Source organism: Magnolia sinica, chromosome 9, assembly GCF_029962835.1.
Source record: "Magnolia sinica isolate HGM2019 chromosome 9, MsV1, whole genome shotgun sequence".
NCBI lineage: Eukaryota > Viridiplantae > Streptophyta > Magnoliopsida > Magnoliales > Magnoliaceae > Magnolia > Magnolia sinica.
This window is the reverse complement of record NC_080581.1, coordinates 55844335-55859589: the sequence shown is the minus strand read 5'-3', so window position 1 is coordinate 55859589 and position 15255 is coordinate 55844335. Positions and strand designations below refer to the sequence as shown.

The 15255-nt window shown below is 40.0% G+C and overlaps 2 protein-coding genes across 2 annotated transcripts in view; one reads left to right on the top strand and one right to left on the bottom strand.

Moving 5' to 3' along the window:
• The first annotated feature begins 1835 nt into the window (after positions 1-1835).
• LOC131255460 (LIM domain-containing protein WLIM1-like) lies at positions 1836-11768 on the top strand. Its single transcript, XM_058256189.1, has 5 exons — positions 1836-2112; positions 6381-6477; positions 6568-6611; positions 7499-7588; positions 11093-11768. The coding sequence occupies exons 1-5, from the start codon at positions 1972-1974 to the stop codon at positions 11306-11308; spliced, it is 588 nt and encodes a 195-aa protein (XP_058112172.1). The 5' UTR covers positions 1836-1971; the 3' UTR covers positions 11309-11768.
• A 2592-nt stretch (positions 11769-14360) lies between these two features.
• The window catches only part of LOC131255459 (uncharacterized), a 28719-nt gene continuing 27824 nt past the window's right edge, over positions 14361-15255 (bottom strand). The window contains exon 3 of the mRNA XM_058256188.1: positions 14361-15005. Within this exon, the coding sequence (XP_058112171.1) occupies positions 14779-15005 (227 nt within the window). The 3' untranslated portion in view covers positions 14361-14778. The remainder of the gene's footprint in view (positions 15006-15255) is intronic.

Genomic DNA, 15255 nt, shown 5'->3' with positions numbered 1-15255 from the left:
CTACTATTTTAAAGTATAATCTTATAATCAATGCTTTATCAATAATTGCAGCTTTGAATCTTGGAATTGAATGTGAACCATTAAATATTATATTCTTCCAAAGCATAGCATCAGTACATGAATAGCTAAGATCATCATTTAAAGTGCACTTGATAGGTCTTATGCAGCCCCATACAAGACCCAAGCTCTACCAGGGTCTACCATGCTCAGCCTCCTATAAAACAATGATGGGCTGCACCAATGAGAACAATGTAAAAATTGCTCTTAAAACCTGCAAGTTGCTTTGTATGGTGATTGCAATTGATTAAAGGATTTGCTGAAAAATATACAAAATGGTGGTCCCATTTATGAATATATGGTTGGCATTTTATTTCCATTGTTATTTTTGATGTGGCCCACATAAGTAATGGTTTTAACTATTTTTATGCTCTAGGGTATAGATTTGAGTATAGAATCCTATAACTGTTTACATACACAACATCGAGTTAGCTCATTTAGCTCACACTGCTCAACTCGGAAAAGCTCGACTCACCTCGGCTTGGAATTGTATTTGGACTGAGTCGAGTTGATTTTTGGAGCTCGAAAAAATTTCAAGCTGAGTTTGAACATGCTTGAGCTTGACTTGACTTGGATTGAACCTCAACTTAAATCGACTCAAATCAAATCAGCTCGGTACCTCAATTATACTGATATTGATGTTGTTTGCTGAGTGTTTGATGAAATTATTCCATGAATTATTATTTCGGGTGCATATATTCTCTATAGGATTGGCCGGTGGTGAGGAAGGAATGAATACTAAATAAATTGTTAATTAAAAAAATTTATGTTATAAGATTATCCTCATATCTTGATTTTAATGCTATACATTAAATGTTTGATGAAATACGTATATTATTGCCGTTTTATATTTTTAGAAATTGAATATGTACTCTTTGCATTGGAAAAATATTGCAAAGGCTGGAATTCGGCTTGAACTTGCCTAAGTTGTTGACGGAACCGAGATGGCCTTACCCTTTAGGCCAGAGGACTAAGCTAAGCCAAGTTTGAGACGGGGTTAGCTGGGCCGGGCTGAGATATGCCAGCTGGACTTGTGTACAGCTCTCGACTGACACGCTCAAGTTTTGTGGGGGCTATCCTGACACGTGTAAATTCACACGGCCGGAATTCACGGGAATTCTCATTTGAACCGTAGATGCAAAACATCGGCATTTATAGGCTTTGATAGGCAACACCAATGGGAAAAGAAAATTATAAAAAAAAAAATTGCTCCCAAAAGTTTAAGTTCACATGCGTGTGGCCCACCACTGGAATGTGAGTTGTTGTCTTTTTTCTTTTTCTTTTTTCCTCTAATCTTCATTCATCCGGGTGACTTATACTTGATTAATGGATTTGATGACCTGATTGGCATGCATTCCCCGTTTGTTCCCTGTGGTGTGGTGTACCTGAGCTGTGGATCTAGCTGATATTTTGTTCTGTTGCATAGAGTCAACGGTAGAATCATACGGACGGCGTGGATGTTACATATAAAACAACATGGTGGGACCTAGGGAGTTAAGAGTGTTTGATGCGGTGAGTAAAACGTAAAAACAGTGTTGGAGAGGATTCTGGTGCGTTACATGGAGTAGCTAGATGCCACGTGTAGTGATGATGACGACGCACCACCATAAAAGAGAGAAGATGAGGAACGCACACAGTAACGAAAGAACAAAACCCGCGGACGCAGCCATAGCCTCGCTGTGTATTTCTTCTGACTGTCTGAGCTGGAATCCAGAAAGGCATAGACCTGTTTACCAACTCTCTCTCTTTCTCTGACTCATCTTCCTCTTATTTTCTCTCTCTCTCTCTCTCTCTCGATCAACATCTCCTTCGTTTTTCTTTCCCTTTCTTTTCATTCTCTTTTGGAATTCATATATCTATTATAAAAAAAAAAAAAAAAAAGAGGGAAGAAGAAAGAGAGAGAGAGAGAGAAAGATGTCGGTATCGTTTGCAGGAACGACCCAAAAATGCAAAGCATGCGAGAAGACGGTGTATTTGGTAGATGAGCTGACCGCTGATAATCGCGTCTATCACAAAGCCTGCTTCCGTTGCCATCACTGCAAAGGCACCCTCAAGGTACCCAACCTCTCCCTCCTCCTTCTCACATCATACATCTCATACATGTCATGCATCATACATCATACATGATGATTATGATCTCTCTCTCTCTCTCTCTCTCTCTCTCTCTCTCTCTCTCTCTCTCTCTCTCTCTCTCTCTCTCTTTTCCCTTATTTAGATGTTTTTTCCTGTGATTGGAGATCACACGGTGAAGATTCATAACAACCGGAATATGGTAGAAAAGAATCATCTCTCTTCCTCAATTAATCAATCAATCAGGACCGTCCAACTAGTTTCCCGTACTGCGGATTGCTGTTGATTCGAAACGCACGCCAACTAGATGATCCTATCCATCCGATCAGTTTCCTTCAAAATGAACGGTAGTAAACTTTTTCCAAGGTGGTGGAACTGTGGGAAAGTAATCCTCTTGAGTAGAATCCTCACAGAAAGTATCATTTGAGGATATATGAGTGGAGTGAGGCTGATGGGAGAATGCAAGGAGCCCCTATGCTGAGATTCTCAAATTCGCCCCAACTTGTCTGAATCGCTCTGGGGATGGGTCATCCAGCTGGTTTTGCCGGGATTACCAGAGAATATTTTGGGATTCACAGTCTCTTTTTCCAGGCCCAATCAAGGCATTAAAATTGCAATTAGCTGTCAGGTTGGACAGCTTGTAGTTGAGGGCCTGTTTGAAAGGGAAAGTGTCATCAATTATGATTTTACTGCCGCCAAACCAAACAATGGAATTCTTGGTCAAATGCAAATGTATGTATTTAGGAGACCAGCAAGGGCCCGTTTGGCCGGTCGGATTGGAAGGGAGTGGATGGTATTGGAAGGGATTGGAAGTTAAATCCCAGGATTGGCTGGGCATGCCAAACAGAGTCGGTGATCTGATCCCAATCCCATGGATCTTAAGACAATCCACTGACAACACCATCGTTACCTTTAAATCCCATCCAATCCACCCTAATCCTTCAAATTTGCCTGGGACGTGTTCGGTTCGAGGGATTGGAAGGGATGGGAAGGTTTAATCCCGGGATTGGCCGGGCGTGCCAAACAGACTGGATATAGCAATCCCATGGATCTCAAGACAATCCACTGACAACACCATCATTACCTAGAAATCCATGCCATCCAACCTAATACCATTCAATCCCTTCCAATCCACCCGGCCAAAGAGGCCCTAAAGGAATTGGTAATCATTGTACTTTTTCATGGCATTACTGTGAAAATCTCGAATCCAAATAGTAACATCAATGTATTTTGGTGGTGATTTGCCATTAAAGTAATGGAGAAATGCCATTATTATGATTTTACCGTTGATAAAGCAAAAACAGTAATTGACGGTCAAATGCATATGTTGTTAGGAGTCCAAGTAAAGTAATTCGTAATCATTTCACATTTCCTTTACATTGTCATGGTAATTGGTGAAGTGAAACAAACAGGCCCTGAAAGGGATTCAGCTATAGTTAGTGGGTGGCTAGTTGGGCCAATGCCTGTGGGCTGCTGCATATGTCATAGAGAAGATCGCTGATTTATGTGCCAATACTTGCATCTTGTTTTCCCATGAGTGTGTCCCGCATCTAGCTCTGAGGCCGACTCTTTGGCCAACAGTGGTGTCTCTAGAGTCACTTTTTTTAGATATTTGGTTTGAAGTCAGCATTGTGGCAATTAGTGTTGTTTCCGACTGTCTTATGATCTTCTTCTTCTTCTTCTATGTGGTGCCTTTGTTTGCTCCTTTTTCTTTTTCTTTGGGATTTAACAAAATAAATAAATAACAGTGGCTCATATCACATTGTTTTGGTTGATGTTTACCTCTACTTGAGGGATGTGGCATTTTCGGAAATGTTACGTTCTTGATGAAATACGGTGACAAGTTTTCAGTTGGAAACAGTAATTAAATGTGCAACAGGGTTCTGATGTCTGTCCTCCGTCATTTCAGAAAGCACTAGCCTTAGCTAGCAGACCTTGCTCAGTGCTTGACGGCGCCTGTGGATCTTGCAAATTCAGTCACAAGCATGTTTGTGCCTACAACCACCTCCAATATATATATATATATATAGGGAAAAGGTACTATGCGCTCGACCTCACGATAAGCAAGTGTGAGGTCGAGCTGTGTGGGCCCCACCGTGATGCGTGTCGACCATCAACACTGTGCATTTGATGGGTTCCCTCTAAATTATGGCATATCCTAAAAATCAGCCGTATACGGAACTCAGGTGGGCCATACCATCTAAAATTATGTGAAGACACCGTTAAAACATATAAAAGCACTTGGTGGGGCCCACTTGAGTTTTGAATGCTGCTGAAACTTGGTCTGAACCCTCATCCAAGTGGGACACACATAATGGATGGGCTGGATTTGCAAACCACATCTCGGTGGGCCCAAAAAATGATTATGAATGTTTTAATGGTGCACGGCCCCTCCCCACTTCTGTATGTGGTGTGGCCCACACAAGTCACGGATTGACTTGATTTTTGAGACCTAGGCCCACGATGGAATGGTGCATCTGACTGATGGAGTAGATGTTTGAAACGCATCACGGTGGGGCCCACACAGCTCGACCTCATGGGACGGACTCGTGAGGTCGAGCGCATAGTACCTTTTCCCATATATATATATATATATATTTGAGAGATAACAATAACTTTATAAATAAAAAGGAGAAACAGCAAGGAGAGAAGCAACTCGCCGAGATGGCGGGTCAGTTACTCTGCGATACAAACAGATTACAACCGTTTAAATTTACAAAATTGGAGGCCCACTCTACTATGAAGTGCTGAACCCTATGAACTAAGGATTCTGTCGAATTGGAAACGCCGTTGAAACACCTACCATTTCTTTCTTCCCAAAGTGCCCACCAAACTGCTAGAAGAGCAACCACCTTCAATATTACCATTATATTTAACTTAATTGATGCTGTACTCTGTTGTTACTGTCATGTCCGTGTCAAGTTTTTTAAGCAGCTATAAATATCATCAGTAAACAAGTTATTTACCTTATTTTCTACATTGTGGCTGATAAGAAAATTGTATTTCTATATTTTAGTAAGGGTTCATCGAAGAAGAAGTGTATGGTAATTATTTGGAAGGACTGGAATAACATAAACTTTGGTAATTTGTCAAGGATGGGTCAGGAAGTGATCCCGATTGCTCCCAGGAAGAGCTGCTGATGTTCCTCCCAAGAATATTATGAGCAGTTATGATTTTCGGGGTTCTGGCAAGTGATTTCTAATTGCTAATGAGTCCTCATTATTTTACTTAGATACTCTAGGCTGTTTGGACTTGGCTGATTCTTTTTTATCAATTTAGCCGGATATTGCTGTATTTTTGTTTTTGTTGTGCTGTTTCTTCAATAAAGTTTTCATTATTGTTCAAATAATAATAATAATAATAATAGATAAAGAGAAATTTGTAGATCCAATTGACTGCAAATGCCGTTATCAGATCTGGACAGACAAAATTGGAGCATTGACAGATTACTGGGCTTTTCAACTCTAGTGATTTTAAGTACTTGGATTTTTAGTGAATTGAACCAATTGAGCTACAAATCCAATGTCTAATATCTTGACATGTTTAAGCTTATGAGTCATATCCAGAGAGTTTGGATTTATATGATCTGGTGTGCCTGATATCTCATCAGGTTCTATCTTATTATCTTCAACGGCCCGCACAAAGTGTCTTGTTTGTGGAAAATGTAACAGTTTAAAAATTGTATGGTAATTACGGTGAAGAGAATGTGTAGATCCAATTCTAAAGGTAATTATTTGGTCTGGACTATGATGTGCTGTAATGATAAGGGAGGGAACTGTTACACATTATGGGGTTGTAACAGCCATTGTGGAAAAATGACCCATAACGCCTGTTACAGCCCCCCGTGGACGGCCCCGTATCAGTTTGTTATGGGGCTGATACAGGTTTTCTTCAAAAATAAAAATAAAAAAGACCATGACGGCCGTTATGGCCCACATCATAATGGTAACAGTGGTGGCCGTTACAGCTGCCATTACTGTTACAGAATACCTTGGTCTGGACAGAAAACATTGGTCTTGTTGGCACTTCAAATGCTTCCTTTGCCAGCTTTATATATTGAAACTTAGAAGTTTTATGTTCAAGCAAGTGAGAACAATAATAATGATGATGCTGTGGGAAGATAATATCCATTCTCTCTATTATTTCAAGGAAAAAAAAAAAACATGATCTTGTCATAAACAATATCCCAACATCAAGTGCATTTATATTATCCATTAGCTGCTATTTTCCTAATGTTTAATTTTGTTTTGCAGCTAAGTAACTATTCCTCGTTTGAGGGTGTTCTATACTGCAAGCCTCACTTTGACCAGCTATTTAAGATGACTGGCAGCTTGGACAAAAGTTTTGAAGGTGGCTAGCAGTTCAGATGTTGCTTTTGGTCATTCTTGTTTCCTTTTATACCTTTCCTGAGCCAGGCTAACCTCTATCCTTTTCCTGTAGGTGCTCCTAAAGTTGCTAAAGTGGACAGGTCTGTTGATCATGAGGTACTACACCTTGTCAACTTTGACTAATCTTTTTCCACCCATGCTTGCACTTACATGCGAAATTTAATTATCCTTATTCTATGGATTTAAGCTTTTTCAGGCATCCATGATTTGTGTATATGATGCTCAGCTTGAACTAGTCCCACGCATTCTTGTTCAGGCTGGCACTGTGTATAGTTGGGGCCCACCCTTCAGTGATTCAGACTGTTCATGTGGATGTACAATGGGTTAGAAGTTTCTTTGAACAATGCTAGCTATCTTTAGAACTTGTTTGCCCTTCGTGTGCATTGTCAGCTATATATATATAGAGAGTCATGCTCCCCTTCACACCTACGCACTTGCGCACCTTTGCACACGTGTCATGGGTGTCCAATCTGAACAGCCCATGTGATGCGGAATCCCATGAAACGTCATGTCACAAATTTTCACCCTGATCTAAAATTTTGGTGGGCCATAGCAAAGAGAAATGCAAATCAAGGGAGAAAACTGTTTTCATTTTGCATGGCCCATCAAAGTTTTAGATCAAAGTAAAACTTGGTCCCGGGGATTTTCAAGAGGTGCTGCTTCACATGAACGGTTCAGATTTTGGATCCACATCACATATGATGGGTTCTCAAAAAAGTTCGTATGTAGTACGTACGAACTGGTTCGCAGGTGAGTGTTTCCATATATATATATATACACACACACACACACACACACACACACACACTACCCATTCCACACAACTTGAAGGCTAGAATTATCCAATGGCATATCCCTTTGAATGGTTGTATGCCTAGAAGTGAAAGGCTTCTACTATGGGCTGAGCATCATACTTTCTCATCCATAAACATACCTTTTGAAAGTCTTTTGAATTGTTTCGTACTTTGGGTTAAAATGTGTAGGGCCATACCAACAACAGAGTTTCAAGTATGTTCGCTGGAACTCAAGACAAGTGTGTTGCTTGCAAGAAAACTGTGTACCCTCTTGAGAAGGTAATAGTTCATATCCATTTTTCTCATGTATTCAATTTTGTGGACTTCACAAGATCCATGTTTCTTTTGTGAAATATATTAAAATTCATGGGGGTAAATCTGTTTTTCATGGTAACTCGTATGTGATAAATGGAGCTAAAACTCTATTTAGGATGTCTAGTTTGAATTTCGGAATTAATTTTAACAAAACTCTAGTTTGGACTTCTCACATAAATAAAAATGAAAAAAAAAAAACTCTGGTTTGCCCAGTATCTTTTTTCTTCTTTTCATTTTTCTAATTTTCTTTACTTCATAATCTCTTTGCTCATTTCTTCACCATAAATTGACATTAGAATATAGTATACTTGGCAATGGGCCTGAGCCTGGATTTGAACTGATCAGGGCAGATCTTTGGGCTGGGCCTATTCAAAATTTTGATTTGTTGGGCCCAGGCCTGGCCCATTGCCAATCTTAGAATATGTGGAAGTGTATGATCCTCAAGCCAAGGATATATCAATATCCTTGTGTGTTGAGTTCATGCAAATGAGGCCCACGGCTCAGCAATCCAGACTGTCCATTTATCGGTTCCATCATTCATTAAGGGTTTTATTTGGCACGTGGCATGGGAAGTATTTGTGGGGATTTGCTGTTTTTGGCATTTACTAGCTAGGAATTGGAGGAATTTGGATTTGAGAGGAATCTAAATCCTCCAAAAGTGCTCTTTTTGAGATCCACCTCAAAGCTGATTTCAAATCCACTGAATTCCATAAGAACTAAAAATCCATCTGATTCAATGGGAGTTCAAATCCACGCTGCCAAACAAGCCCTACGGATTCCCCAAAATCTCCTCCCAGGGTAGAAGATCATAGCATCCAATACTTGGCTTTCTTTTTTGTTGAATGTGGAACCCACTGGATTTTCTTCTTAACTGTCTTTTCCAGACCATCAATCAATTAGGGGGATCCCTTATCTACCATGTGTCCTTATGGATCTCTTATCCCATAGAAAATTATGGCATAAGGAGAAAGGAGAGGAAGAAAGGGTTTTAGGGAGAAAAGGAAGTAGAGTGATTAACCTCTGTCACCTCACTAATCCTGTTATTAAGAAAACATAATGTTATGGTGTCCTAAAGGAGCACCATGAGAACCAAGGTGTTACAAAACGGCACTGTTACCATTGGCCGTTACGGCCCTTCTTAATTTTTTGAAAAAACTGTTACAGGACCATTACGGGGCCGTTACGGACCATCACGGGACCGTTACAGCCTGTTGTTTTCTGTAATGGTTGTTATAGCCGTTTCGACCCCGTAACGCATAACGGTTATGACTGTTACGGCTGTTACGTAACCGATTTTGAATACCTGGATAAGAACACAAAACGAAACATGCCTGCACTTAACATCAAACCAAACAAGCACACACGCACGCACACTATCTTCTACAGACCCAACTACAACATCCAGGCTTAAGGATACTGCCGTATGTTGTCAAGTCAAGGATCATATGATTCTCTTAGAATGCTGTAGTATCCAAGTTGATGGTTATGGGTGGGAATGCTTTGGTTAAGGTATGAGTGATTTGGCTAATGCTACCATTGAAGTCTGCTAATCCTTCAGTTAACGGCAGTTGTAAATGGTGACCAGAAGATTCAGCTTGTCAATATGTCAATTTGGATGTGGCAGTTAGCAACAAGGAGGTGGTTGTTTAGGATAGCCCAAGAAGGAAGTGATTGGGGATGGGTTACTGGAAGCTTAATTTCGTTGGTTCGTCTGTTGGTAACCTGGGCCATATGGTATTGGCAGTGTGTACGGAGACGATTGAAACTAGGTTCTTGTGATCTTTTCCAGTACAGGGTTCAAGACAACTTGTTGGAAGTGGAGGTTTTGACTCTCAGAAAACGATTTAGATTTATTTTTTTTTTCCAAAAGATTCTAGGGGTTGCTGATTGTTGAAGCTGACTCCAAGGCTCAAGGCTGTCATCTCGTGTTTCCTAAAGGTGTCATGATGCATGGAAACTTTATTTCATCCTTTTTGAAACTCATGATATTGCATCCTGCCTAAACATTTCTCATATCAAAGTGGGAAGAGAGGCTAATTGGATTGCAAGTGTTTTAGCCACAAGGGTGTCTTTCAGCTTTCTCTTTGTATAGGAATTCTTTCGCCATTTCCTGATGTATTTCATCATTGTTGTTGTCTTCATGATTGTCATCATAATCATCACAGCTTTGTCGGCCTTTCGGGGTTGGCAACTCATAATTCTCATCCTTGACTGTCAAAAGCTTATGACTAGCTGCTACCTGACAACCCTTATCCTTTTGTGGGTTGGGAACCAGGATGGATTGATAGCTGGCCCACTTTTGCATCTTTTTCTTTTCTACTAAATTGTTTATTATTTTCAAAAAGGAAAATGTTGAAATTATTTTCACCCATCTTATTTTCCTTCATTCTATCAACAACCATATTCCATTTGCATGCCTAACTTCAATTCCCAAAGTTAAAAATGGGTGTAAAAAGTATTGATAACCTAGGCCCATCTGCATTTGCGGTTTTTATTTGAGGTAACAAAGGAGTCATATGTAAACATTTGGGGTTTAGATGGCCGATTATAGATCTTTATTTCTTGCTTCTATGGTAGTTGTTGAACCGAGCCTTGGAATATTGAATTTGTTTTCGATGACATATGTGATCTCTCCTCTAAATATTTTGTTGAGTCATCTGTAGAAAAACAAATTATTTAGCAGACTTTCTCTTTATCGGGAGGGTGTCTGTTGTGTTTGTATTTGGTACTTGTGGCCTCCAAGCTTGAGGTTGTTTCCTCTCCTTGATAAAATTTCACTGTCTTCAAAAATTAAAACAATAAAATAATAATAGTGTAAGAAAATCTGTTAAGGTGGTGTTGATTTGACATGGGGACTCATCGTTTCAGAACCTTTGGTGTTGCTTGGAATCTCAGTGGCTCTCTTCTAGAGATGATTTCTGGTTGGAACGCAGGCCTGTTTCAAGGCAGGAATAGAATGTGTGGAAGATAGTTGCGGTAGCATTACGTGGTGCTTGCAGCGGGAGAGAAATAGAAGGATCTTCAATAAAAAAATTCAGTTGAATTTGGGCAATTAACAAAGGCATATCCTATATGTTAACTGGTTGGGCTTTGGCAAGGAAAGAATTTGATGAAGATTTGGAGGGAAGTGGAGGAGCTGACAGAGCATGAAGTTTATGGGGTTTTCCTTTGGCTATTGCTTCAGGATTGTTTTTGGCTTCTTTTTATTTCTATTTATTTTTTGCAGTTCATTTGACAGTGATGAGAGGGTTACTAGCATGTTGTCTTAGGTTGACAGTTTCTTGTAGTTTCTCTTTAATTAAATCTTATCACCATGCAGAAATAAAAAATAAAAAAGAGAGAAAATCAATTTAGGTGGATGTGAATATCATTTCTGTATATCTAAACTTCATTTTATGCCTATTGTAGTTGACTTGATGCATTGGGAGTTCATTCTGCATAGAAACTCTTTGACTTCCTGTATTTCAGGTAGCAGTCGATGGCAACTCCTACCACAGGCCTTGTTTCAAATGTGCTCATGGAGGCTGTGTAATCAGCCCGTCAAACTACGTCGCCCATGAGGGCAGGCTCTACTGCAAGCACCACTCCTCTCAGCTCTTCAAGGAGAAGGGTAATTTCAGCCAGCTTGCCAAAGACAAACATGAACACACTAAAGGGGTGACTGAGAACACGGTGTCAGAGTGATGCAATCAAGCCTTTGCATATTCCTCTTATCTCGGAGCATGTGGACCATCTTTCAGTTTGATCATATAGTGAGTCAGAGACAAATTTGTAGAAGTATGTAAGCACAGAGGTATGGGGCCCACCTAGTAGATGGACTTGAGCCAGATCTTCACTTGGAAAATCTGTGAGTGTGAGAGTTGAATGAAATTGAATAAAAGAGGGTAAAGGGTGGGTTATGTTGAAATAAAAGGTGAGGCAAGGTCTTGTGTTTGGGTAAAGGTTGTCTTGGAGTTTGATAGGTGAGTTTGTTGTTGTTTTAAGGTTACAAAAGGAAGTTGGAGTTTTTCTCTTAGTGACATTTTATTCAACTGCCTTTTTTTTAAAAATGGGTTTAACATGTTATTATGTCTTCATCATTTCATTGCGAACTCTGATGCAAGTCTTACAATAATAGTGTGCAAGCAAATCCCTTGTGTTTTTACGCCTTATCTTTCCATTTGATATTACGATAGAGATTTGATTGAGGGATTGAAGAGGGTATCCATGACACACTGCCAACATCTCGTGTGTGGAAGATGCCAGCTACTCACATTTGTGAGCATGCTGTGATGATGTGCTTAACCCAAAAATCAAGCAAGCTGCTGCACTCATCAGGTAGGGCGTGCTTTAAGTTGAATACAGATGGTTGGAATGTGTGTGTGTGTGTGTGTCAATTCTCACTTATGTGCAGCCTACCACCTGATTATTGGAGTGGCCTTCCTAACTGATGGGTCAACTAGCAAAACAAACCATCTCCTTCAAATTGATTTAGCAGTAGATATATTTGAATGAAATGAAAACATGGAAGGCAGGGGCAGCCTGATTCATTTGCCATTGAAATATTTGAATGAAATGAACAAAGAAATGTTACAGGACGAAGCCAAACACGGTGAATATACCATCGATCAACCATTCAATCAGTTTTCTGGACTTTCATTGATACCTAACGCTTTTGGATGGGTTAGTTCAATACTTGTGGACCCATCCAAGAAATGGCTGAATTGACAGGATTGTGTAAATGATCAAATATTGGGCCCCTGTTCTGTGATCCGTGTAGAAATGATGCTCGAAATTGTTGGTTTCTGTGTACAGTTTTAAATTTCTATAAAGGCATCTGATTCCCTTCTAAAATCGGTGATGCATCACAACATGAGTGGATCGACCCAACCACAAATTTCTGCCCAATCCATTGTTCTAATATACATGTTGCTTTGGGTTTGGGTTTGATTTCCAGCCTGAGAATAACCTGGCCTCAAGTTGCCAGTTGGGTTTGGATTGAGCCCAACCCATGTTGATAGCAATTGATCCAAAATGATTCGTCTAGATCTTGAACAGTGAGCCATCTCCTTGCAACATAGCATTCCCTTTGAAGGGCTAGACTAGGAACCCCCTGCTTCAGCCTTTTCAACCATTAACCTGACCAAATCTACCATTTCTCTGGTAGCCAAGATTGGGATTTTATGGTAAGGTAAAATAGATGAACCATCCAGATATCATCACCTTTTGGACAATTGAATCCAATCAACTTCAGATGATACATCCATCTTTTAAGTCATCATTTCCGAGCATGGCAAGGATCAGCAGCAATGGCTCGGCCTGCAGGTCAACTGGCCCAATCCACTTCTAAGACAGGTTCGTGGCAAGGGGCCTCGGATTGAAACTGAACAACTCAACCCACCCACGTAAGTTGATATGGGCTGGGTTACATGACCCAACCTCACCTGACCCTAGACCCGAAACAAAATAATAGGAGTATAGATACATCATCATCTAAGCCTTATCCCAACTAATCGGGGTCGGTCAGCTATATGAATCCTACTCTGCGCCTTATCCTAACTAATCGGTGTCAGTCAGCTATATGAATCCTACTCTGCGGTCCAGATTCATGATAACTGCTGTCGTGGCAAATGTTTCACACAGCCTCATTTATCTAGGTTGGGTCGGCAATGAAAGCAACAAAACTTCCACAATCATTCTTAAATATAGACAGACACATGATTTATGATGTGATCCTAAACCCGAAAAAAATAACAGAAGATAATTATAGATGCATATCATGTCCACTAACTGGGAGCATACCTTTGGCTCCCTATTCAATTCTTAAACCTAAATTAGGTCGAGGACCCATTGGTCAAAGGAAAGGGGAGGTCCAGATTCCGAGCCAGCCGCATGATGTGAGAGTGTGAGTGTCACATATGGTTCCTTTGAGAAGGGTGTGATACTATCACCTATCAGGCCCGACAAGTGGGTCTACAGAGCTGCATCCCTACACATTGGTCATCTCTCTCTCCAGGAGGTTGGCCTCCTATCCTAGATCTTCCCCATTTTCCAAGAAGATCCCGGACTCAATCCAGTTTGGGTGGTGGGGTCACGACCATCAGGCCTGACTTGATTGCAATCAAACGAGTCAAGTAGAGATACAATGTATAGGTACATATGATGTGTGTCCACTATCTGAGTCAGTCTGACCAAAAAAAAAGAGTTGGTTCTGGCAATATAGGTTTAGCACCATATTCCATTACTAAACCTGTGATCTCCTTGACAGGAAAATCCTAACATTTCACTTATTGGGTAGCAAATTTTTAGTCAATAGTAGAAATACAGCAATGCCAGCATTCAACTGAAAAAGTCCCAGGATAGGTGGCTCGGATCATCTGAGAAAGATTTTCTAGGCAATTCCAAAGTGATTTCAGACCAATGATCAGGATTGCTCCAACTTGAACCCCACTTGCACTAAAACCAAGGATAGTTGATTATCATATAAAACCAGATACTTGAACACAGTGTATCGAAAGAGTTGACAAGATACTAATACTGGTTTGGGATACTCTAAGATACTTATTGCAAACAATCAACTGAATCCTATGGTACTAGTCATTTCTAAAATTTTGAAAAATTTCACACATTTTTTTAGAGGATCAGATATTACTAAATGAAGATTCCATCACTTCTTATTATAATGTGCATAGCAGTACATGTGAACATGCACATTATAAATGAGTATTACATCATAGATTAAGAAAAAACACCAAAATTGAACGAGTATTTCATCATAAAACTAAGTATGATTTTCATTTACAAATGGGTTACCCGTATCCATATCCAAGATTTTGGGGGATGAAGGATTGTACCCCAGTTCTCATATTTATTTCTATGTCAGCATCTGTATCTAAGTATGTTCCTCCCCTTACAAGCCAAGATTTCGTTTCATCTAGTTACCAGAAGGTAATAGAGGTTTGATGTATCTACGTAGCAAAACTGGACATGTTTTGCACAACCTTGTGCCACACCAATTACAATGCGTGGGCCACAGAAATGAGTTCATCGCTTTCCCCACATGTATGTCCCACAAAATGTAGAGCCAAGAATCTCCTTGAAAAGATTAGTAAAGCATCCACATTCATGCGTTGGCAAATTAAATTCATGAACAAAAAAATCCAAACGACGAAATCCTAGACGGACTTACTCTTGTGCCGATCCAACATTTCTTCCCAATCAATAAAACGCTCAAGCATTTCCTTCTCTTCCATAACTATGCAATCATCTTCCTTCCCGAACCAATCGTAGCGTCGCTTTGCTATATAATCATAAATGGCATCTCTTATCGGTGCAGGGATGACTAGTAAAATGCTTAGTGCTGAGTAAGGCAATGGCAAGTAAGACGCAACTTTCAATGCAGCTGCAGTTACCCAAGAGATATAATCAGTTCCAATCTTAAACATAAATTACCAAAATGAAAAGGAACATGCAATCAAAAGTAAAGGATAGCCCTCTTTGCTACGTTCTTCCAATCAATAACATCACATGTAGTTTCCAAATGGTATGATAAGATCAACTTTGATCACCTCCCCATAGCAGCCTGTTTGGATTGATGGAAACCAAGATGTTGGATATGGAAAACCAAATGTCTCATCCAAGGACAAGGAAAT

What these genes read in the sequence shown, in the direction of transcription:
- LOC131255460 (XM_058256189.1), top strand. Translation starts at nt 1,972, where the DNA reads ATGTCGGTATCGTTTGCAGGAACGACCCAAAAATGCAAAGCATGCGAG. An exon ending in CTTGGACAAAAGTTTTGAAG is followed by an intron (nt 6,478 to 6,567) that starts GTGGCTAGCAGT and finishes CTTTTCCTGTAG; the next exon opens with GTGCTCCTAAAGTTGCTAAA. An exon ending in CTGTGTACCCTCTTGAGAAG is followed by an intron (nt 7,589 to 11,092) that starts GTAATAGTTCAT and finishes CCTGTATTTCAG; the next exon opens with GTAGCAGTCGATGGCAACTC.